General features: G+C 41.4%; 1 protein-coding gene across 4 annotated transcripts in view; it reads left to right on the forward strand.

Annotated features, from left to right (window-relative positions):
• The window catches only part of ATP10B (ATPase phospholipid transporting 10B (putative)), a 255,531-nt gene that overhangs the window by 182,215 nt on the left and 46,464 nt on the right, over positions 1-26,852 (forward strand). For all 4 annotated transcript variants that reach the window (XM_075601935.1, XM_075601934.1, XM_075601933.1 and 1 more), the window contains one exon: positions 19,714-19,918. In XM_075601935.1, coding sequence (XP_075458050.1) covers positions 19,714-19,918 — 205 coding nt within the window. The remainder of the gene's footprint in view (positions 1-19,713; positions 19,919-26,852) is intronic.

Here is a 26,852-nt window from a genome sequence, read left to right on the forward strand (position 1 = left end):
ATTTCAGTTCCGGGGCCCCCTTGCTTCCTGAGATACTTACCTCTATAGAGGGTGCCAGTATCTCTGCAGGTAGGATCACTGAAGGGGCTTGCTGGGGCTAACATAATGGTAGGTTTACATGCCCCGTGTCTTGCAGACTTCATATTGACTCACGTAACGAGGGATATTTAAACATGGCAATACCGGCACCCCTATGGAGACGGAGGTAAGTATTTTGGGGAAGCAGTGGTTCCCCTAAGCTGAAATTAACGCAGTTCTGTCCCGGAAATCTCCTGCTTCAGTCCTATAACTAACATAAACTGCAACCTGGGGTGCTGCTATTTCTTTTTACATTAGATTATCATTATAATCCGTTACCAATTGAGAAACAGAGCAAAACATTCATCTATTACGTGTACAGTACGTTACTCAACTTTGTAAAACTGCTGCAGCTGGAGTATGATCCTTGAGAAGCTTATTTCTGCTTCTTACCAAGGTTAATCTTAAGGAGGCTTTGTCCTGGCTCTGTCAATAGTTTGGAAATCTGTTCTGTTCTTGCCAAACCTGCTGGCATTTATCTCTCTAACTCCCATGTACTGTACAGCGCAACAGTGTGAGTATACACATCTGTAATAAGCTTGCAGTTGTCCTGATTCGACCAGCAGAGTGGGACAACATGTTGTGCCTTCTACTACTGTATATATTGACACAGATGTGTTAACCTAAGGGAATTGAAAATTGAAAACTTGCAGAAATCACTTGTAATAGGTGCCAAATATATAGGCTGCCTTATTTACTAGGAAGAATATGTCTCTTCTCAGACGTCCGGTAATGCATCAAAACCACACACATGGTGACTGGAATACCATGGAGTATAAATGAAACCTGATAGCTGTTCCACATCTGCAAATTCTTGTAGGAACTGCTTGTCATTTGGGTACAATTAGCAATTTAATAAGAATTTAGAGTTGGCTCAGTTTCCATAAAGGTATCTTTAAATTTAATTTGAAATGTTGATTTTTTGTTTTGATATTTAATTCCGAAGTCAAATTAAATGTGCCCTAATATTGTCATACTACATAATCTAAATCATTGTTTGTTAGTTTATATGAAATACAATGTAAATTTATATTGCGCTATTGAATTCATGTATACTTTTTAATTCAGTGGAATGCCTTACTATTATTTGTGTTATTTTGTTATGGAAATATAAATGTACACAACATTTTACATACCAGACAATTTAAAAATACAGAGAAAGTGAAGCATATGGTAGCTTTTATTGTGAATGTTGGTACAAGCAAAAGGTCTCTCTAGACTTCATTAAAGCACAACTGTAATGTTACTAGAACAACTTCACAGCATGAAAATAACTATACAGAGATGGGTAATAATATCTAAAATAAACATAAATCTCAACAACACATAACCCTACAGTGTGTAATATAAATGATTCTATAGTATGGATTATTGTACATTCAAATGAGTGATTATTAATATTATATTATTAATATATAGATATATTATATTATTAATATTAAAAACTCTAAGGTTGTTCTGCGTGTTACATAATTAAAATGGAGATGGCTTGATGCTTTATTCATTTTTTTTAATCTAACTTACATTTAGAAATAAAATGTGTGTATTCAAGCACAATTTTACTCTCATCTTGGTGCTGAGAAAGCTACCAACTTTTGCACCCTAAACACGTAGTTCTTATATTTGCTGATATAATATGTCTTTATCTACCTTTTGAGAAGAAAATGTTTTGTCCCAGCCTTGTTACTGACTTTTTCTTTGGAAGTGAAATTCTTAGTAGCAGCTGCTGTCATTTGCTTATAGGTTAAAGTCTTACTGTAGACCTGACCTTATGTATCTAAGGAATACGACACCCCTTTCTCTCCATACAGTAGGTAGAATTCTGTCTTTCACTCTAGATGTGACACATTAATATGATTTAATCCTCAGTAATTGGATTCGATTGCTGTCTGTTTTTGGCCAGTAGTTTTGGGACGCGTAGTAGGCTAAATGGACTTCTTTCTTTTATAATTTATGAGAATGCAGTATAAAATGTCTTTGTATCTATGCCAAGCTACTGTTCTGACCCTTGTCTAAGGCTAAATGTCTGTGACATTTGGTAATTTTATCTTCCGCTGCTTCAGATACTTTATCACATTTTTATTACATCAATACAATTGTTCATTGTTCTGTCCTAGGCTTAAATGACAGTATAGAGGATGAGCAGCAAAGAAATTGATAGAAGAAAGTTCAGTTCCTTTTCTGATCCCGATTATGGGTTCCAAAACATACTGTATCAAAGCATAAGAAATAAACGGCACATTCTTATACTAAATAAATGTGCATGTATGTATGTCTTTATTTATATAGCGCCGTTAAAGTACATAGCGCTTCACATTAGTAATACATGGGACAATCATATAAATAACAAATAATACAAATAACAGGTAATGGGAATTAGTGCTTCAGACATAAAAGTAACATTTAGGAAGAGGAGTCCCTGCCCCGAAGAGCTTACAATCTAATTGGTAGGTAGGAAAAACGTACGACGACAGTAGGAGGGCATTCTGGTAAGTGCGTTTGCAGGGGGCCAAGCTTTCTGTATCAGGTGCTATTATCCACGGTGCTACTCATATGCTTCTTTAAGCAAGTGGGTCTTAAAGGTGCATAGAGAGGGTGCTAGTCGGGTATTGAGGGGAAGGGCATTCCAGAGGTGTAAAGTACCATTTAGAAAAAGGAGTCCCTGCTCTGAAGAGCTTACAATCTAATTTTTGCAAACTCCCTTGTTATACACATGTTATACACCTGGTGTTCCAAGAATAGGTTTGAGAAATCATGATAAATATATATATTTCCTTACCTTGGGCTTTAATTACAATTAATTGAACTAAAGATCTAGTTGTAAAAGATGTAGACACTGTCCAATTCTCCATTCTGTACAAAGACAGTCTTCTTTTGGAAGACTAGGTAAATCTTTAAACGACTTCAGTGCTGGCACTGCTAAGTGGATTTGCAATGTAGTTGTCAATAACACTGACTGGGTTAAAACAGTGACACCTTCAGATAATTGATTCCAGATCTCGGCAGAGTTTTCCATCTTTTCAGACCAGTGAGTAGTCACTTTTATGTTGTTTAGCAAATAGCAGCAATCACCTAAATTGATGATGGTGATTTGTTGAGTTGGAATGGATTCTTTGTTGTTTATGGAGACGTATTCTCCATTCTTTCTCATAAACTGAACAGGTCTCAAAATTCTTTAGACCATAGCTCACAATATTCGACTGGTACCCTCTCTCTCTACCTTTTAGGACCTTTCTTAAAACTCATCTCTTTAACTAAGCTTTTGGCCTCGGGGTCAGCGCTTATGCGCTGACCCGTGCTGAGGCGCGCTGCTGCTCGGCACTGAGTCCCTGCAGCCGCAATGAGAGCGGCTTTAGCAGGGGCTCGCTTACGCAAGCGTGCGGAAGCGTAAGTCTTCTAAAAAAATTTAATTCAAGGACGAACCAGCTCCGTGACGTCAGAGCCCCCCCGACACGCCCCCGGACGGCGCGCGGTCTAAGGCCAGGGAAAGCACCCGCTTTCCCTCCGCCTGGCACAATTCACCATGGACGCAGCCTAACGAAGCTCCGCTGGCTGCTACTATACATCTCATATCACTGACCTTTGCCCCTTGCAGACGCACTTACCAGAACACCATCCTTCTGTCTCCAAGTTCTCCTCTCTTAGCCACTTAGATTGTAAGCTCTTTGGGACAGGGACTCCTTTTCCTATTGTTTTATGTCTGAAGCACTTATCCCTTTGCATTATAATATTATGTCACATATATTGTAAAGTGCAATGTACATGGATGGAGCTATATAAATAAAGCTATACCTACATACATGTTTTTAAAATAGCTACACTCCACTTTTTCTAGTCTTTAATTAATCATTTCAAATTTTGCCTTCTAATTAACATAAATACTGTAAGATACAGGGCACACCACTATTTAGATGTACAGAATAATAATGACTGATGAGCATCAGCTTAATAATTAAAATATTCTCTATTACATATGGCATGAAACTAGAAGGAATTATAATGGTACATGTTAGTCTCGGACGCGAAGACATTTAAACTATATAACCTGCAGCCATTCCTCAAGTTTTATAACATTTGGGATCATTAGTGTTTTTTATGAGGTCATTTACATCTTAACAACCCTATAGAACAACCACTCGTAGCACTTTACTCTGTCCCGTGGAACCTTTTATTGTGTACAATCCGTGTACAACCCCAGTTTCAGCAAATATTTAACTTTGTTGGTCCCAGAATCTTCTGCATCACATATGGTCATAAGTAATATGTGTGATCAAATAAAAAAAGGTGAAGTCATAATTCTCCTTTTTCATTAATTTGCCAGCAACGATGCTTCTGGCAGCATTTTTTTTCTTCTCCAAAATGTAAAAGCCAACAAAGTTCAACAATAGCTGAACCTTGGGGTACCCCGTCATTAGACTAGAGTGACCATGCTCCGAATGGTACAGTACAGCTGGTTTATAGACGATTTGTTTGAAACGTAATTAGTGGGATCTTAAATATTGGATCTTAATTTGCATGGAGCATAACCTTTTACTGTCTGTTAGGGTCTGGTCATTATTAAAAGCCATATAATATATCTAATATTAGAAAACGTATCGAGTGAAAACCAATGGTGATCTTTTGGGGAATCGGTTTGTGATTTGTATCTGAAAAGTCTTGAAGTTCTAATCTTAAAATAATTGACATATATTACTTCTGTGCAACATAACACATTTGAGCTCATTAAAGCTATAATTTTAACTAGAATAGACTTCTGTACATAGGCACTGCACAATAAGAACATTGAGATCACATTACTGTCATTATGTTCCCAGAGGCATCCAATTCACTTTGAACGCATTCTCTATTCTGCAGAAATTGTGCAGGAGTTTCAGCAAAACATGAGATTGTAATTGTCTTTTCTGGCACCACTTGAAAGTGTGGAATAAAACAGTTTTTTTGTATTAGCATATCAAAGAACTATTTCCCCAATATTTGATTCCACAGCTTTTATTAATCTATGCAAAGTTGAGACCTAGAGTTTCAACTTCAACCCAACTGCGTTCGTCAAATTGGTGATTTCATTTTTTTTTTTTATATATAAGTATGTTCTTGTATAGCGCTGCTAGTTTTTATGTAGCATTTTACAGAGACATTTTGCAGGCACAGGTCCCTGCCCTGTGGAGCTTACAATCTATGTTTTTGGTGCCTGAGGCGCAGGGAGATAAAGTGACTTGCCCAAGGTCACCGGGAATTGAACCAGGCTCCCCTGCTTCAAACTTGTTGTCAGCCAGTGTCTTTACTCACTGAGCCGCTCTTTCTCCCACTTTACCTACCTGTATAGCCAACATTGTTATCATTTGTCAAGTGAAAGCCAGCACATGTTTGAGAAACAAATACCTTTATTGACTTGCGTAGAGGTTCGGTCAGGAGTGGTCAACTCCAGTCCTCAAGGGCCACCAACAGGTCAGGTTTTAAGGATATCCCTGCAGCACAGGTGGCTCAGTCCCTGCATCAGGGATCTTCTGAAAACCTAACCTGTTGGTGGACCCTGAGGACTGGATTTGGTCACCCCTGGGTTAGATCATTAGCAGAGCATTTACGCTACCTAAGGCACGTTCCATAGTGCCGGGCGCACGCGCGGATTTTTTGTTGGCTGACATTAGTCAGCCTTTCTATAGAAGGGCCGCGCGCGCACAGCAGGGAGAGGGGAGCCGACAGACAGCGGCGAAGATGAAGAAATTCATCTTTTCGCGCCGCTGCCTGCGCTCAAATGTATGTATTGGTGTGTATGTGTGTATGTATGGATGCTTGTATGCGTGTTTGTATGGATGTGTGTGTGTGTGTGTGTGTGTGTGTGTGTGGGGGGGGGGGGGTAAATAAATGCACACACACAAAAAATTATTAAACTTTTTTTTAATTTAAAAAAATCTTACTTACACTCCCCTTACACTTACACTCACACAGCATATACACGCATATACACTTACCTGCAGCTCCCGGCTCTATATACACGGAAAGCATGCGGAAAATGCACGCACGGCCACATGCTGTATAGAACGGCCCTAAGGGGCCACATGTTTGGCCTTTTCCATGAACAAAAGAACCTCAAGAGCTATTTGCCAGAGCACCAACGTGCATATTAAGCATAGTTCAATAAATGAGGCTGTAACAGCTTCCATAAGAAAAACTTGGTTACTGTATATCTAACATTCTCTGATTCTTTATCATATGGCTTCTCTGCGACCTTTTTGTTTTCAGTGAGGCCCCTTTTTAATATGTTGTTAAGACTTCTCTGTTCAGCTCCATTCAAATGAATGGGACTAACATCTTATCCCCCACAGGGAAGACATCTTTGCAACATATGGAATAGATATATTTTTAAGCCTTTATACAACATCTGGTTGGCCGAGAGACCAACCAGAAAAAGGTAAGGCTCAAACTAAAATGAACTTAGGCCAGAAACCAGTGCAACTGTAAAATGAGAAAAACTGTGCACTAAATAAGGAGGTTAAGTGTAAAAGAAAAACCATGGGTGGATACCGAGCAGAGCACCCTGCTTAAGGCCCACTGGGAAGTGAATGCAGCTTCCTGCCAAGTGGCCACAGCGTGTTTGTACTCTGCTCGGATACGTGAGTGCACCAGCACCTGGAATAAGGCCTGGCAGGTAAGGGATACCTCCCCAGCCAAACGCTGCTTCCTGGACTTATAAATAGCCAGTTTAGCTAATGCCAGGAGTAGGTTGACGAGGAGGTCCCTGGCCCTAGTGTCCTGGGATACTGGACGCCAAAAAAATTAAAAGTTGCGGGGAGAAGTGCAACCAGAACTGCAGGAGGGGGCCCCTCAAGAATGACAGGAGGGGCTGCAGTCTGACACTAAAATGTGGAACATGGAATCCCTTGCGCCACAAAATGGGCATGTGGCGAGGAGTCTGTGAAGTGGGCAAGGTACTCTCCCGTGCTCAGTGCACTATGAAGGATTCTCCAACTCAGATCCTCTTTAGTTGGTAGTACCCACCTCCAGATGGTATCAGGGAGGGCGATGAGGGCAAGGTAATGCACTGTATGGAGCACGAGAGAGCCACCTCCTCGGCATGCCGCGAAAGCATGCTGAGGGAATGGTCCTCAGCCTGCTTAGGCAATGGTCCTCAGCCTGCTTAGGCTGTGGACAGGAGGGGGTTGGCGGGGTTTTGGGCCCCCGCATACTGTTGGAGGCGGTGGGTCGCAAGGTGGACGTGGCGCTCCGGTCTGCAATAACCCCTCTAGGAAGGTGCATGAGTCGGGGGACATGGCATCCTTGATCTCCTGGAGCAAACGGCGCAGAATTCGTTGGGTGGCGTAGCCCATGAGGCGCATGATCACCTCGGGCTCCACCCATTCCAACTGTTCGTATTCTAGGAGTTCCCAGACTCTGGTCATCCGTGCCTGGCAAAAGCGGCGAATGATGCTGTGGGACGTCAACATCTGTCCACCCCCTGCTAGATTATACAGTAGGGGTTCGGTCAGGAGTTCCTCCCCAACAGCCACTCCTTGCCTAGACACGGAGCTCATGCTCCAGGCCTTGAAGGTTTCCTGATAGTATGCCGGCAATACTGAGAGGTCTCTCCCAAACCCCTAAGGCCTTATAAGTAACAATTGCCGGTCATACCCTATACAGCTGGCGAAGGAAGCTGGATGCCAGCTGGCACCACTGCAGAGAAGGGTCTGCGTACAGGTATCTCTCCAGGTATTGGACGCAGAAGGTGTGCACCTGGGAGCGCACACATACAACTCCCTCTCCGCCCTCTCCCAGAAGGAGGCATGTAACACCCGCAGAAACCCAATGCTTTCCCATCCAGAGGAAGTCCAGCAACTTACTCTGGATCATATGGAATAGAAACAGTAGCAAGTTATTTATTTTGAAAGGCTTCTACCCATAAAAATTGAAACTGTCAGATGCTTCACAGGCTTATAAAAATAATAATAATAAGTTTATTTTATTTGGAGGTTTTACATTGCTAAATCTGGTGCTGATTTTTGCCCCAGTTTTGTAACCTGAGACTTTGGCAAATACAGACGTTTTGCACCTATTAATGCAACGCTGAGCATCAAAGCTGGCGCATCATCAGGGCCGGCTAGGAAAATTGCAGTGAAGTGGTGCGAGGCCTCTAACCTTCTCCTACATTTGACGTCACAATGCCATAAGGAGGGATACTGTCAGCAAGAGATCGTGCAGGAGAAGGTAAGAAAGTCACAGAGGCCCCACACTCTCTGTAACCATGGGGCTCGGTGCATTGGCACCGATGGCAGCACCATTGAGCTGGCCCTGCGGGCATAATTTAATGCAAGACGTGACGTGTCTCCTAAACATGTTGACTCGTTTTAGCTGGTGCTGTGCAGAAGTTAAGCTGCAGTTAAACTCCTACAATGTGTGACCACCACTACTTGAGATGCAGCTTTCAGGGCCACATGTTCCATGCTCATAATTACACTTCTTCAGTAACTTTGTTCACACACTGTCTCTGTAATAAATCGCTCGGATAGGTTCCATCCTTCAATACTTGCTCGAACTTTCTTTAAGACAGTAACTTGATTAGGATATACTATATAAAAAGAAAATGTGTAATGTATATAATGTGGTACCACAATGCTGGCCCTTTTCAATGTTATGTGAATATAATAATATATATTTGTCTTATATAGCACTGATGGTGTATGCAGAGTTGTACATAGAACTTTGCAGGCACAATGAGTTCCTGCCCAGTAGATCTTACTAATTTTAGTGCACAGAGAGATAAAGTGACTTGCCCAAAGTCACGGTGAGATTTTACACTTGGATTAGAACCAGGTTTGCCCACTTCAAAGACAGTCAAATTACCACTGAGCTTATCCATACTGAAAGAGAATTCCGTTGAATTCAAATAATGCTAAAATCCAATCCAGCACGAAAAAAAGGCAATGAAATCAAAACAGGTGAGGCAAATTCAGATAGTGCTTTACCTGGGACACAGTGCACTAGGGCAGGCGTGCGCAAACTGGGGGGGGCGCAAGATTTTTTTGGGGGGGCGCAGCAGATAGAGGCCCCCCGCTCTTCACCCAAAGCATTTAAATTAAATGCCGGGTGAGGCGCGAGGCCTCTGTAAGTCCCTTACCTGGTCTCGGCCACCTCTTCGGCGACCCTTCGCCATGACAAAGCAACATCATGACGTTATATGACACCGCCAAGTCACGGAGCTGGTAAGAAGGGGGGGGCGCAGGCAGTGGGGAGAGCAGACAGTGCAACGCAAGCAGAAAAGTTAGCGCACCCCGGCACATTCTGCGATAGTGTCCCATCCGGGCATTATCATACAGAAACAGTTGATAACTTAAATGTCAGTTTCCCTGCAATAGTGTCCTGATCGGCATTATTGCTGTTTAATGAATAACCCCATGGGTCTCGAATCATAAGATTCCCCACTTATAACTGTGGTGATATAATCTTATCTAAACATGCAGAAATGTACATACAGTAGCAGCTTACAGTTATTTAACCACTTAACTTAACTTAACCTTCCAATGTTTTCTGGCTGGGCTGTGTATCAAATGTGTCATATATACTGTTAATGTGTGGCTATTTAAATAAATACTTTGTTACTGTGAAGACCATAATGCACTGTGGGCTAATCTAGCAGAGAATTAAATCGATCCCTATTTTTATTTTACTTCCTCGTCCCAATATTATGTTTCCTTTTGTCTCAGCTTTTATACTTGGGGAATGTCCTTGATAGTAATATTGGGAAACATATAATCAGTAGCCAGAAAGACACGTGACCGGAAACTAGAGATTCTTGTTCTATGATTATGCATGATTATGCATACATGTTGACAAACAATTACAGCGGCAATCTTGTCTACTCGTGATTTTTGTTTTCTTGGTAAAGCATTTTCTGACACCATGACATGATATTGACCCCATTATTAATGCATGCAAATATGTAACAGAAACAAAGAGATTATATTAACCAGGGTTGCATAAACTGGAGGGCGTGAGATTTTTCTTGGGGGTGGGGGCGGCACTTACAGAGGCCCGTGCTCTTCCCCAAAGCATTTAAATGAAATTACGGAGGAGCGTGCGAGGCCTCGTTAAGTTGTGACGTCAAACGCCGGAGACAAGGTAAGGGGTGGGGGGGGGGGAGCAGACAAAAAAGTTTGCGCACCCCTAATATATACACATACGTGAGGTATGTGTATGTCTTTCTAGATCAGGACTCAAACACATTTTTCAAAGGGGCCAGATCCGAAAATATATACGGAAAAAAGGGCAGGAAGCTTATTGTAATGTATGATGCATTCAAATGTATATTTAAACATTTTTCAAGCATCTGGAACTGCTGTGCCATAAACATTGACATTATCTTAATTACAAGTGAGGTTCAGTGTGGAAAACGTAGATGCTTAAGGAACTGGTTTTAAATGACCAGGGACAACAAGACCAAGGGCCACATCAACACCCTTAGTGGGCCAGATCTGACCCACTGGCCCCCAGATGAAGAGCCTTGGTCTAGATTTTGCTCAGGGACATCGCTACTCATCATACCAGTGCCAATAAATGTTGCACTGTGGAATATAATGCCACTTTTTTGAATTAAAAGATAATTTTATAAGAACCTTGTTTTAACTTAATTTTGCAAATAAAGAAAATTAGCTCAGTATAAACTATATATATATATGTGGGAGATCATTAGGTGAAGTTATAAGGGTCAGCACATGTAATGATGATATGAGGTGCCAACGATCTATATACGATCTTTGTACATTTAAAACTCAATGGATGTGTATAGACAGTCAGGTTTGCTTTTCCATTGCACTGTTTTAAGGTGTGGATTATGGCTCCTGCGCATAATATAACTGGTATAGTTTTATTGTATGAATTCGTGTTAATCTCATCACATGCCGGATCTAAAATTAGAAATGCATTTCTGGGTGTAATGTTTTAGCATGTATAGAATAAATATTTATTGACATCTAGTGCCACACCTGAGTCAGAGATCCTCAAGTATGTCACATGTGCTTTTAATAGACATATGTAATTGCGAAATTCCATCTGCAGTACGGTGCTAATGAGGTCATGAAAGATTACTTTGCCATGCAGGAAGTAACTTGAATCAGGCTAGTCAAAGTTGAGTCCTCAAGGGTCAACCAATGGGCTAGGTCTTCAAAGCAATACAAACCTAAGCAAGTAGCTTTCATGACAATTAAAATTGGGGCTGAAGAAGGAGCCTAGTAGTAAGAGAAATGCTTATGAAGAGGCATGGGCCTTGTTTGAATCCCAATGACTGTTCTCCTCGGACAAGTGACTTTTTCTCCTGATGTCTGAACCACCATACTTAGATTGTAAACTCTTTAAGACGGGATTCATTGCTCCCACAAAGCATTGCATGCAATGATCTTAATATTATCATATTGTTTAACTTGTTAATTATGTGTTTATTAGAGAAATCTCTCAACCGTGGCCTGTTGGTAGCCATTGAGGACTGAATTTGAAACCAGCCTGATCTAAGTTATTCCCACACATCCACTTCGGTCTCAGTGTCAAAGGTTAATAAAGATATAAGAACCTTACAGTTACCCCAAACCCATTTTAATGTATCAAATATCACTTGAAAGGTACAGTCCCATTTGGGACAAAACGAGTTCAATGGAGATTCATTAATAGAACTGATAAATATAACAACATATAAATCATCTTTGAAAGCCTGATGATTGTTCTGCATTTTCATTTACAAAGAATCAATGAAATGGGAGGGAATGTTGGTTATCAATGAAAAGGTAATGAAATGTTTGCACAGTTCTTATGAATCGGATCCACCAGGAAAGGGACAGGATAAATTAGAAAAGGGTAGTTATTGATTTGCAAACATTTTAGGTTAAACAGGATTTTAAAATAATTGTCTTCGTTTTGTTAATACATTAACCCAGCGGTGCGCAAAACGGGGGGGCGGGCGCGAGACGGGTGCGGGGTTTACAGAGGCCCAGCGCGCTTCCCGAAGGCACTTAAATTAAGTGCCGGCGGAGCTGCATGGCCTCTGTAAACCTTACTAACCTTGGCTCCAGCAGCTTCTCACATGCGTCGCCATGGCAACGCGACGGCAAATGACGCCGCAAGGTCATGTGACGTCACGTTGCTATGGCCACGTGACGCCGACGCCTGAGGGGGGGCGCGGAGGTGAGGGGACCACCGGTAAGGGGGGCGCAGGGAAAAAAAGTTTGCATCCCCCTGTATTAACCTATGAAAATATCACGATCATTCATTTAATTTTTTCCTACAGTATGTAGATCTTTTCCATTAAACTGCAGATATGAATAACGATGGATATTAGCAGATCTTCCCTTTTAACTTTCTTCTTTTACCTAACACTTTTTAGCAGAACCTAAGGCTGAGCTTATAGTGCCGTCGCCAGCGACCGCGACACGATGGTGACGTCATGCTGTGGTCGCTGGAAAAATCAAATTGACTTCCAGCGATCGCGACCAAGCCGTCGCGTCGCTCCTACTATAAGCACACGCGACGGCGGCAATACATTTGTTTTGCCGCGACGTCGCCGTCACCAGCACTATTGGCGCGGCCTAAAACATCTGCCCTTATTTTATACTGCCAAAGCCCATATGATACATGGATGTGAAATTCATCACAAGTTTCTGTTCTATTAAAAATACGTTGAACATAAGAATGGCCAGACATCTTTTTTTTTTCTAAGCACCAATTTCCACATTTCTGTGCATAATACATAAAATAAAATGTTCTTTTCAAGTATTATCTATTCCAGAGTTTATTTAAATGTCGCAAGTTCTCATACTTGCTTATCTTTTATTGTTCCCATTGACCTTGTATCCTAGTTAGTATTTCTCTTTTACCTTCCTGTTATCTCACACTCCACTCTTAAAGAGGCATCCAAGCTGGCAGTTTCTTTTCTCAGTTTCCATTTTGGGGGGGGAGAGGGGGCGGCTTAAGATTGAAGCATGAGGTCTCCTGAGCTGAACCCCATTAATTTCAACTCCGGGGACCCACTGATTCCGGAGATTCATAAGGCCGGGTCTATAGTGTCGTCAATGGCGACGGTGACACGACGGGTGACATCACCCGTCGCCACAGGCGAAAGTTATATTTCACTGGGCGGCAGCGTCGCGGGTTTCCTGACATTTGATTGGTTCAAGGGCTGTCACATGAGGCGACAGCCCTTGAAAAATCAAATTTTGCCAGCTACCAGTTTTAGCGATGGCGATGTCGCCCCGTCGCATTGTCGCCGTCGTGCTTACTATAAACGCACGCGGCGGCGGCATTTTGGGCGACGTCGCCGGCGCTATAAGCGCGGCCTAACGCTGTAGGGGGTTGCCGGTAGCTGCACTGGCTCACCGATGTGGCCTTGAATAATGTCCACTTTTCAAAGCTCCTGCATTCTGCGGGCCAATAGGAAGCCGGGACGTCATCTGGTGCGGCTTCCTATCGGGCCACATGACGCTGGAGATTTAAACTTGCAGGAGATACCGGCACCCTCTTGGAGGTAAATATCCCTGGAAGAAGGGGGGTCCCCGGAGCTGAAATAATGGGGTTCAGCTTTGGATGCCCCCTGCTTCAATCAACTAAGAAAATAAAAAAAAACAGCTTGGATTGCTCTTTAATGTCATTAGAAATACGATTACACACCATTGCTAGGCAGTAGTATGGTACTTTGGACAAGACTGTCTACATTCCTTTGATTTAATGCATTATTTCTATTATAATAGACATATAGCCTCTTACTTATTTCAGATACACTGTTAAATGTCAAGTTGATAAGTAAGGAAAATAAATAGGCGATTTTAAGATAGCTTGTGTGTCAGGTTGTCAGGTTGATGGTGAAGTTAGAAAAGTGTCTTACATACAAATCTGACAATTATCTCAAGCGTGTCCATGGAAAACTTTACGCCGCAGTGTTCATTATATTTTTTTATTTGTCCGTTCTTTTTCATTGTTATTTTCCTTGTCTGAATTTTTTTTCCACTGGGATATACTGTAGACAAAATATAGCACACTCCTTACTATATCGCCACCAGTCTGCTCATCGTGCTAAACAAGGTGTTTCTGCATTGGCAATTGTCCATAAAAGAACAAAGCCAGTTCATCTGTGCATTACAGGCAGAAAATAAAGAGTAAATTGGAACTACTGCAGGTGTAGAAATCTGAATTATTTTTGCAGTAATGGGTTTTTTAATGGATCTTCCGGAGTGTTATTTACGATTGTGACTTTAGAGACCTCACAACACTTTACTGTAGAAGTGCTATTCTTCACATCTGGAGGAAAAAAAAACTTGCTGCCACACACACATGTAGCGCTATGGTCGGTCGCACGGCTGCAAGAATGGGCTCGTCAAGCGCGTGCAAAGCCTTGACAGTCCGCGGCGCACCGCATAGCAGTCGGTAATGGCTCATCGGGATTAACACAGCGGGGGGTCCGTGCGTCTGAATGGGACTCGCGCGGTGTGAATCCTACCGGGCTGCTCCTGTGTGTAAGAGACGCACTCACTAAGAGTGAGACTGAATAAGTCACTCCCTGCGCGCCTCTAATAGGTGATCGCAAAGCTTTTATTTTATTTTAATAAAACATACTGGACACCCAACAAGCTCCTATTGAACCCCCAAAATAACCACAACATATATATAAGCATATGAGTGTCACAGAGGGGTGCTACTGAGCATGGCAATATATATTTAAAATCAGAGACAGAACATAAAACACAGACAAAGCTCAGTTTTTAGCACATCCAGTGAAACTCATACACAGTACAGTGCCTGAATATATATGTATAAATATCGAGTAAAATGGTCTTTAAGTTTAACATTTTTGGCCTAAATTGTTGTAAGCCCCTGAGCCAACTGCACGGCAGACCACAATTCAAGGGTCCCTAACGCTAATATAACTGAGCTCTGTCTGTGTTTTATGTTCTGTCTCTGATTTTAAATTTTATTTTAATAACACAGTATTGAAGCAGGGCGTTTCCGGAGCTAAACCTAATTAATTTGGGGTCCCTGGGGACCCCATGCTTTCCAAGGTAGAGGCCACGTTAGAGGGTGCCGGTATCCCAGCCATGTTTAAATTCTCCTACATCACGGCCCATGTGACCGGGAGATTTAAACAAAGTGGCTATTTATAACCACTTTGACGTCATCAAAAAGGGAGGGACGAATGCTACCTGATCCCTGACCCTTTTTATGACGTCACATCACTCCAAAAACGGGACCTCACAACGGGGTTAGTGTGCGTCTCTTACAGACAGGAGCAGCCCGGTAGGATTCACACAGCGTGAGTCCCATTCAGATGCAGGGACCCCCGCTGTGTGAATCCCGTTGGACCATTAAGTCTCCTTACTGAGGCTCCGCGAGCACAGATGAAAAAAAACACGGTGCGGCAGCGGATTTAGGTGTGGCAGCGCGACCAACCATAATGCTGTATCTGTATATTCAGACTACTCAAAAAATTGTGTCATTTTTCTTGCTTACACAGGTTTGAGCTACTGTAACTAGCCACCCATTTTGTCTGCTGTATCAGATCTCTATGGTGTTGTTCATAATGTCCCATGGCAGTCATAACTAGCTGGGGTTCAAATTATGCATTTCTTTGTTCTGGTTTGTGTGTGTGTGTGTGTGTGTGTGTGTGTGTGTGTGTGTGTGTGTGTGTGTGTGTGTGTGTGTGTACAATTCCACACCCTATATTAATCTGGATCTTATCTTGGGTTTCTGTGATATAAACATTGTCTGAATAAGATTGGCACTTTATGACCCACTAACTTCCTGCAGACATTTTAAATAAGGATTAAGTACAAAGTTTAGACTTATCCACCCACCTCTTTTTAACTTCATCATTTGCCAACAGTTTTAAGACACTAGTTTAGTATCATAGACTTTTGTGATTGAGCTACCGCTGTTCTCTCTGTAATAATATTATAGTATATGATATAATTCATTCTTCTAATCCTTGTTTTATAGAAAGAAATTGGAAAGCTATTTGTTAAATTTATGGTCAACTTTTAACAATGTGATGTAGCATTGAGCTTTTCTGTTGCTTGTTGATTTACCTATTGTAAGATTAGCGGTAGGAAAACTCCCATACCCAACCGTTTGTTCCATAATCAGACAATGATCCAGAACCTCAACAGTTTGTGAATAGTAAATGCATAAAAGTTCATAACAAACCGGTTGGAAAATGCCATCCTATCAATAATTGCTACAACATGTTACGTTTTGAATTGCATTCACAATTAGTGCCATCCAGATGAGTGTTATATGCAATTGGTGATTTCCTTTTCAACAATTTCACGTTTAAAAAACAAAACTTGAATCCACAATTTACTTAAACCGCATAATGGCCTGTATTTACTAAGTGGTGTTACTAAAAAAAAACACCTTCAAGAGAATGAGTCATAATGGGTCATGTATATGTATATGTATATGTATATGTATATGTATATGTATATGTATATATATATATATATATATATATATATATATATATATATATATATATATATATATATATGCTATTGTACAATTGCACCGCTTAACAGGTTGAGACACCTTGGGTACGGTATATACAAGTCTGAGATACTCTGCGAATCACGTATGGCTATTTGAGTTTTTTGAATGACTTGTTTTCTGTATGTGTGCATGTTGTTTTGAGACCGAAGGAACAGCCCAGCAAAATCTTGCGTATGAGAAGCCTTCTCTGCAGTGATAACATGAAGTATCTGTGTGCTTTCTTTAAATATGACTATTTTAACAATAATAGCGCAGCGTTGTAACTAATAATGTAATAAATACATCATCTGCTCTTTGGTGTGTACATTGTAATGCTGGGAGGTTAAACACCCCAAATGCTCAAAATGGATGCATTTGATTGTACGTTCTCTTTTGTATGTGTGCAATTTTTATTTATATAGCGCCCACAGTGTACTCGGCGCTTTACAAAGACAATACAGTACAGGGAATTATAATACAATAAGCGCAGCACAGTCAGACAATGAGAGGAAATCCCCGACCCAGAGAGCTTACAATCTAAGTGTATGTTGAGAGACTTAGACATCAGATGAGGGAATAAGCACTGTTATATTTTGAGGCCTTCTTTATCTCTTTTTCATATATACCTTGCCAAATAAAGGAAAATATACATTTAGATGATCTACAGTGGCACAGTATGTTATATACAGATATATCTGTGCTATTTTCTTTAGAACACCTAAAGCAGCTTTCAAGTCTTATTTCTGGAATGTTGTATAGCCAGCAGAATGCATATTTCATTATTGTGTGCCTGTTCTGTCTCTGTATACAGCAACAGAAGGCAACGCTACGAAGAAATGTAGTCACAACAGAATCCCCTCCTCGTTTTACTTAAACCATTCTTGTTGTGGTGACTGATTATGAACGGGGTATTTCAGGTGCAGAACGTATCCAGGGCTCGGAAACTTGAAATGTCAGTTTGACTTGTTCCAATAAACGGGCACCGAAAACCTATAACGAAACATTTTTAAACTAAACTAGCCTGCTTCAAATATGAAGAACATTGCCTTATGGACCGCCCTGCGTATTACATCTGTCAGACACCTTCAACTAAAGCATTTACTTAAACAGTGCTTTTTATAGCGTACATTGTTCAGGATAGAAAAAATTACTGCATAAACAAGTTGGTTTTGTCTTGTGAATAAAATACAGAGTAAGCTTGATGACGTATGCTGTATTTCCTCAAGGCCAGCATGCCAGGGGCCCTTATGATCCAATGTGTTATACTTCAAGGGAAGCATGCGCAGCCCTTCAGCCTTCAAAAGGGTCAGCACATATATAATGCTCAGGCAGTAGGGCACAGGCAGCCATGTGTGGGAGCTTCTTTGCCCCCTCTAGCTAGCTGCATAATGTCGGTGGACTGAATACTGTTCCCCTCCTCATATACAGGCAACTAATGATTACTGTAACGCAGGAGAGGGCAAGTATATATCAGTGCACTCTTATTAAGCAGCGGAGGTAGTGCGGAGAAGCTACAATCCACACCAGAAACATCTGTTGCCCACAAATGGCCAATCATCCTTTTTTTGCTTGTTTTCTAAGGCTGCGCTTATACAGACGGCGACCGATGACGTCAGCCATCACCATTGCAAAAGTTGTTTTTCAGATTCTGGAGACGTCTCTGACAGCAAGGCCAGTGACGTCAGCAAGGTGGAAGTCAGACGGGCGGAGAAGCTCCCTGATTGGCTTATAGCCTGTCACATGTGGAGGCCGACTCTCCAAAAATCAAATTCCAGTGACTACCAGAATTTTGGTAGCGCTGTCGCTCCGTCGCGTCCACTATTGGCGCCGGCGAAAAGTGCATTTGTTTTGATGCGACGTAGCTGTCACCGTCACTATAAGCGCAGCCTAAGGGAGATCGTTTTTGGCACGTCACTGGGCAGTGAACGTAATTTGAGCACCTGGCCATTGTGACTCTGATAAATTGATCGTAGAGGAGTGATCGCATGATCATGATTTTCCAAAGAGGGCATGACACAGTTTGATGACACAAACCCTCTGGCACTCAAGGGCTTGGTATACAAATGAACCAATGGTAGTGACATGTTTATTAAATCTAGGTGACTAATACCTTTTTTGCCAACGATAACAGACACCTACTGTATAATTATTTTTAAAACGTGTCTTCCAGTTAAATTGTTAACTTGGCAACTTGAAACTTAAAGCACATATCCCCTGATTCATCAAGCTCTGTTGCATGTTAATGCATGCATACATTCACTTAAATGGAAGTTAATGCCCATCTGGGTACATTAACCCATAAAGGAAACTTGATTAATAGCCCCCATCATTTGATGTCACTGTTTGTTGAGGAGGACCTTCCCCCTCCTCTGACATATGCCTGATAGGGATAGACCAAGGGGGGAGGAAACACATGATTGACGTACTTCTATTGCTACATATTCAAGGATCCTTCCCATACAGTATTGATGAAGAAAAATACATTTGGTTTATCAAAGCCGATGACACTTTTTTAGCGAAGCGTTACCCTTTCAAATAACATTTAGCGTTTTTTCGAATATGGATCACAAGGTCAACTGTGCCCAGTTTATACAACAAGCATCATAGGAATGGTTACATGAAACAGGAGAAGCCGTGAAGTATTTGTTGATAAACATATAATAATGGCATTAATCCATTTTAATGTCTTACAATCCTTTTTCTACACAACTAATGTGTCAATGAATATAGCATGTCTAAGAGGATGTTGGCATGTAGCATGCATCAAAAGCATGTACTGTATGTTAAACTCGTGTTTTAAAATTGCTGCATGCAGTGCAGGACAAAATAGTAGCTTACTGACACTGCTATAATACATTTAAACTGGAACAAAAGAAAAGCTCCAGGATTATAATAACTTTTATTATTGTGTTAACTGTCAAAAATATATTGAACTTATATCTTTGTTTTCTTAGTTCTCCCAGCTTAGTATGCCACGTCACCTCTGATCATTTGAATGACATCAATATGACATGGTTTTTAGAATAGAGAGATAAACACATTTTCAATAAATACCTCCATTACAATTCACGTGTGTATTGTTAAAGCAGTAGTGTCTAAATGCATTTAAAATCCCTGGTAACAGGCTTCCCTTCTCATTTCTTTCAGGAGCGATGAGGAGTATGTTGAGAAGTGTTGGAAAGATGTGCGCGTCGGAGACTTTGTCAAACTATTCTGCAATGAGATCATTCCAGCGGACATACTGCTTCTCTACTCTTCTGACCAAAATGGGATTTGTCACATAGAGACGGCTAATCTGGATGGGGAGACCAATTTAAAGCAAAGACAGGTGGTCAGAGGCTTTTCAAATCAAGTAAGAATTGCACATTACCCACTATTTTCTTGAAGTTACAGTGCAGAAGGTGCATGAAGTCACAGATGTCTAAACACATTTTCGACAAAGATGCAACTGAACTGCTGCAGTTCTAATGCACAAACCCACTTGGCAATATTTTTGATACTGAGAGAGGTTTTGTCATGAACTTAAAACAGCAGTTCAAGCAATATCCTACATGTTTTTTTTTGTTGTTTTTTTTTTTTGTTTGTTTTTTTAAATCAGTTCTGTACTATGAGAAAATACTTGGAGCATTTAAAAAATATTTTAAAGACATTTTTAATGTTTATAATGTAGGAAGCATTTCCAAAGTGACAGCCCCCTTCGTATAGGATCTGGCTCTTGAGACCCACCCTCTCTCTAGCAGTGAACCTATTGTATCTAGTAATTGCCTAGTCCAGTCCTGCACAACTCGTAAAGTGAGAATGGCCGAACTGCTCCAAGGAAAAAAAAATCGGGCCGCACGGGTAAAATAATAATCATCATCATCATCACCATCATCACCATCATCTTTCCTCCAGCACCTCATCACCATCCTCATATCTCCCCCAGCAACCCTCATCATCATCCTCCTATCTCCCCCAGAACCCCTCACTATCAACCTTTGCGATACTCCCCATCTATCTCTCATACCCCCATCTCTCCCCCTGCACAGCACACACATCACACCCCCCCTGCACCTCACATCCCTCTCCCCCTTGCACAGCACACACATCACACCCCCCTTGCACCTCACATCACTCTCCCCTCTTGCACCTCACATCACTCTCCCCCCTTGCACCTCACATCGCTCTCCCCCCTTGCACCTCACATCGCTCTCCCCCCTTGCACCTCACATCGCTCTCCTCCCTTGCACCTCACATCACTCTCCCTCCTGCACCTCATCACTCTCCCCCTTGCACCTCACATCATTCTCCCCCCTTGCACCTCAAATCACCCCCCTTGCACCTCAAATCACCCCCCATGCACCTCAAATCACCCCCCATGCACCTCAAATCACCCCCCTTGCACCTCCAATGACCCTCCCCCCCTGCACTTCCCATCACCCATCACCCACTCCCCCCTACACCTCACATCACCCACAGGGCCGCCAACAGAAGTCCTGGGGCCCGGGACAAATGAAAGGAGCAGCCCCCCCCCTGAAACCATAGCACACCCCCCCGAAATCATAGCGCACCCCCCCCTTGAACCCATAGCGCACCTACCACGAAAAAATATCTTTTAGCGCGCAACTTTTACTTAACGGTTTTCTTATTGTGATACAGAAAAAAACATTACAATGCAACCTGTTTATTTTTTATATTTTCAACAAAAGACATGTGACTGCCTGACTGGGTGGGTGGGTGAGTGAGTGAGAGGGTGGGTGAATGACAGTTGGGTGAATGATGGTGCGTGGGTGAATGGCGGTGGGTGGGTGAATGGCGGTGGGTGGGTGGATGGGTTTTAGTGACTGGGTGGGTGACAGTGACTGGGAGACAGTGACTGGGAGACAGTGACTGGGAGTCAGTGACTGGGTGGGCGACGATGGGTGGGTGACAGTGACTGGCTGGGTGACAGTGACTGGGTGCTTGACAGTGAGTGGGTGACTGACTGGGTTGGTGACAGTGACTTACCTTGACCGGGTGGGTGCAGCTTGCCGCCAGGCGCTTTCCCCTCCTGCCCCCGATATCCCTGCAGCAGCTGCCCGGGACGGGAGGTGGGCTTGGGGGCGCGGGCTCGGGGAAGGGGGGGCACGGGAGGTGAGCTCGTGGGGGGGGCTACGGGAGGTGAGCTGGGGGGACGTGGGAAGCTGGCCACGGAGGGAAGCGGTGGGAAGCAGGTCGCAGGAGGAGCTGGCTGGTACTTCCCCCTCCGTCCCATGTTGGGAGCAGGGGGGGAGTGGCCGCAGAGGAGCTGGCTATTACTTTCCCCCCCGTCCCACGTTGCGAGGGGGTGGGGGGAGGAAGCAGGGAGGGGGGAGCGGGCCCTGCGCTTGCGCGCCGGGACCGTGGGGAATCGCCGCCATTTTTTTAAAACTTTTTTATTATTATTATTTAATTAACTGGTGCCCGGTCGGAGTCATCGCGGGCCGGCTTCTCTGTGCAGAGAAGCCGGCCCGCGGGCCGTATGTTGGGCAGGCCTGGCCTTGTCAATCATATTCCAAGAACTAGATTGTCCAGAATGCTGTGCAAGAACTGAATTAAATAACCCTGAGCAAGCGATCTATTACAGCCGATTACAGGAGAACGGATCGATCTGCAGCTTAGCTAATCACTTGTCACTGTGCAGATTGTACTGATGCACATATTGAATGGGGAAAAAATATATATTTTTTAAAACTGCAGCTTTAAGGAGCGCTCACAGGTGTTTATACTATTATCATTTAAATCAATCAATTATATGATCTGTTTGAAGTTCACCCGAACAGACTTTACCATAATTAGTAGATTTTGATACCTTTAGGCTTTTGTTCCTATCACTGCCCTGTGATTTGGGGTGTCACTAATTGCTATGATTACTACAATTGAATAGCCTTTAGTTACTATTTTGAGTACTATACAACCTCTCTACTATTATTATTCTGGACCTGCCTTGGACTAGTTTTAAATCCTTTGTAAATACTATTATGCAAGCCTGTTATTCCCTATTCACCTACATTCCTTTTATTGAGTTACCAATTGAAGATTTAAATAACTTAAAATAAATTTTAAAAAAAAATTATAAATAAAGACATACATTTAAGTTCTAAATCACCCACTATTTCATATTACGAGTCCAAAATTGCGGTGCTTTTGACTGAGAAAGGTTTGTAACAATGATCGTACAGGTTTTCAAAATAAATTGTGTTCACATCATTGAGCAGTACTGTTAAATAAATGGCTTGTAGAATTGCACAAATTATCAAATGTTTCATCATGCACCGTCATTAATGATACTGGACATATTCATTATCTCAGAAACATTAACACAGTTGTTATGTGAACTGGAGAAAATTGTAAATAGATTGTGATACTCTAAGGATGTTAGCAGCTCCTCTGCAAGCTCTAAATATGCTCAATTAACTTTGATTTGGGATCATTTGTCATGTACGTGTCTTTCTAACATTTTATTAACAGAACAGAGAGATATTTGTTTCATGTGCATTGCACAATTAATCCCCAGATAGATATTCTATAATGAAGATATAGGTAAAATATGAACTATATGATCAATATGAAAGTATGCATATTATATCAGGGGGGACGCAAACTTTTTTCCCTGCACTCCCCTGTTGGCGGTCACCTCACCCCACGCCCCCCCTCACCTCCAGTTACCTCGGCTACGGCGTCATAACAACGTGACGTCACATGACCGCATGGCGTCATTTGATGCTGTGTTGCCATGGCAATGCATGTGGAGCCAAGGTAAGTAAAGGTTTACAGAGGCCTTGCAGCTCCCCCGGCACTTCATGTAAGTGCCTTCGTGAAGTGAGCGGGGCCTCTGTTAACCGTGCGCCCACCCCCCCCCCCTCCTTGCTGGCAGTCTCGCGACCCCACCCCCAGTTTGCGCACCGCTGTTTTATATGATCAATATATATATATATATATATATATATATATGTACAGTGTGCGTGTGTGTGTATATATATATGTATATATGTGTGTGTGTGTGTGTATATGTATGTACTGTATATATTTATATATATATATATATATATATATATATATATATTAGATATATATTAGATAGATGTGTGTATGTGAATATACAGTATATATCTATATAGATAGATATAGATACAGAATATATTTTCATACATACACGTGTGCGACAATGAGTCACAATGGCATTACTGGCATCAGCTATCAAATCCCTAAAAAGCCAAATTCATGGAAAATTTTATATTGTCATAAAAATATACTATTTCTAGAATATTGCCTTTGCTCTGCAATGCTCCTGGTCAAATAATAGAAAGAAAAGTATCAGTATTTATGTAAGAAATCTTGCTAGTAATTGGAATTTAACAGACGGAATAACGCTTGGTTTCACCTCAATTATTATGTTACTATGTATGTTATGGTTATACCTACAAACAAAAAATATATATATATGAAGTAATTTGTATTGATACATACAGTATAACCCCTCCCATATTTCTTGATGAAGTCAAGTAACAGATTAAGTAAACTATACAAGCAGCTTTGCTCACATTATCGATCGTCAAAAATCTGGACAGATGATACCGACATACCTATCCAAAATTACTCTTCTAGTTTCCTTTTTAAACATAAAATGCGCAGTCTGAAGGTTTGTGAATAAGCCTTTGTCATAGAGGCCAATTGTCTAAGTTCTAAAGCCGTCTCACATTTTATTCTGGTCTGTAACTGTTACATACATCTTTAACTGTTCATGAAATGTCTTTATATATAATGTATAACCCTGTTCACTTAATGTAAACATATAGGGCCTCATGCAGAGAGCATAGAATTTTAAAATTGGCGAATTTCATAAAAAGTAGCTTTTTTGGAGAGTTTTATTCTCCATATGCAGAAAAGTGCGAATTCTGCTATGTTTAACATGGATGCGTGTGGCGAGTTTAAATTGGCGAGATGCGCGCTTCAGAAACGTGTAAAAACAAATTCGCGCCTTTTTTTTCCCCTTTACTATAGGCGGCGAGCGCCATCTTTTCCTGGCGCGGCAAAAATGCGAGAATCGCGCCATTTTCTTGGCGCGAACAGCCGCTACATGCCGTTCGCACCTCTCTGCATTCGGAGAGTTTTAAAAATGGCGAGATGGAGGTTCTCGCCAGCCGCGAGGCGAGTTTTAGCAATAGAAAAAACAAAATGGCGCATTTTTCGAAACTCGCCATTTTATGCCGGTTTCTGCGCGAAATTGAACAAAAAATGGCGAATTTCGAAATAACGATGCTCTCTGCATGAGGCCCATAGTGTCCTCATAACTTTGTGACCAGGACATACTTGACAACGAGAGGTAACTCTCAATGTGTTACTTCCTGGTAAAAAAAAAATCTATAAATAGATACACTCGGTATTTATTTTATGAAAATATCATTTGGATCTGATATTTATCATACGTATTTTAATAGCCCTAAAAACGTCCACAATATTGCCCTCTTCTTACATGTTGGTCCTCTTTATGTGGTTCCTTCTCTCTCCCTTATATTGTTAATGCCGACTTAATAAGATAAACCTTGAGTGTCTTAGTCTATTGAAGGTGAAAGGAGTTTGAAGGTAACTTCCCCTCCACACAGAACACTGTATTTGAGGTGACTCTGATATTAACTTTTCCTCTGACATTTTGGAAAATGTGCTCTTTTTTTTTTCTTTCTCCTGAGCGATGAATTTAAAATAAGCTCTAATTGAATTTCCGCTTTCAATACTGTTTAACTTTGGAAGAGTTCCTATTATATGCCAGATAAAGGCCATCTTCAACATATTAGTGGCAGATGTCACCTGAGACAAAAATTTAATAAATACGGACTCGTAAGAGCTGAGCCTGGATGATGTCATTGCTATTGTACTGGAATTGAACTTGAAAAGGGAAGTCATGTTTGGAATTTAAACACCCTGCTTGAAGGTGCATTCCATTCAAATAAGCGCCTGTCACGCTAGGGTTTTCAGATCCTCTTATTTTAGAATGTACACGTGCTGGAAAGATTCTAGTTTGATGCAAACAGAGAAAGTTTAAGAGACCGTAAAACAAACAGGGGATTGGAATAGGAATTGACTATTGGATACATGAATGGCAGAAGGGATAAATACACCACATTATAAATACTCAAAGCTGTTCCTATTCTGTTCACTATTCCCTTTCAAGCAAATGGAAGTCATACTGTACATTGTTAACTGCGTTCCGCACTTCTCCCCTGTGGCAGATTCGTGAAAGTGCAAAGCGTGTGATTGCCCAAAGACATCTATTCATACATAACAGGTTGAAGGAGTGGATCAGCGGGTAAAGGTCAATGACGCAGAAAACAATTTGACTTTGAAGAAGGGGAGCCTAGCTCAAATTCTGGTGTCGGCTCCTTGTGACCTTGGGCAAAAGTCCCTTTATCTCCCTGTGCCTCAAGCACTAATATTAGATTGTAATCGCTACAAGACGGGGACGCATGGCTGCAACATTATATGTACAGCACTGCATATACTGTTGTATCATATTTTGTATAGTGACACTGGGTACATCTATATATGTATGTACATGCATTTTTGTATGCACACATATACAGACCCACAAACATACCCATATTTATATCCTTCTAATCTCTCTTACCCTAACGCGGTCTGTGGCCCTTACTCTGCCATCCCACCTTCTAACGCTCTCTTTCTGATATTTGTTTGGAGTCAGTTTCAAAGTTCGATTTTTAAGAAGAGTCTTATGCAAATGAAGCCTAAATAAGAATAAAAAAATAAAAAAAAACAGATCTCTAAGAATCATTGAGGATGCAAAATGCATAAACATTCTAGTTTAACAATCTTCTTTAAGCGCGAATTAAAATGATAGCTGCCAATAGAGACGCTAATCAGATTTTTTTTTAATGAATTTGTCAGCTATATCACATGATATATATATATATATATATATATGTATATATATATATATATATTTTTTTTTATTTTTTTACCAGTGGTGTGATTAATTAACGGATGCAAGTGCAATTATTTGGAATTCTGTTCTTCTCTGGGTTCTCAAATTTAAATTGGCAGACAGGTTAAAATGCTGAACCAATTTAGATTCCTCACCCTCTGCCGTTACATTCTTAGGACATACAGTATTAATTTAAAACAACGCTTTTATAGAGCTGCTTAACTTGACAGTCGTCTTTTTTCAGTGTGTATGCGTTGGTCTACTGACAGCCTTCACAATATATTTCCGTCTCTCATTGACACTGGTTGCTATGCAGTGCAAAACATTATGTACAGCTTCTGCTATCGTT

The sequence above is a fragment of the Ascaphus truei genome, chromosome 5 (genome assembly GCF_040206685.1).
Source record: "Ascaphus truei isolate aAscTru1 chromosome 5, aAscTru1.hap1, whole genome shotgun sequence".
Taxonomy (NCBI): domain Eukaryota; kingdom Metazoa; phylum Chordata; class Amphibia; order Anura; family Ascaphidae; genus Ascaphus; species Ascaphus truei.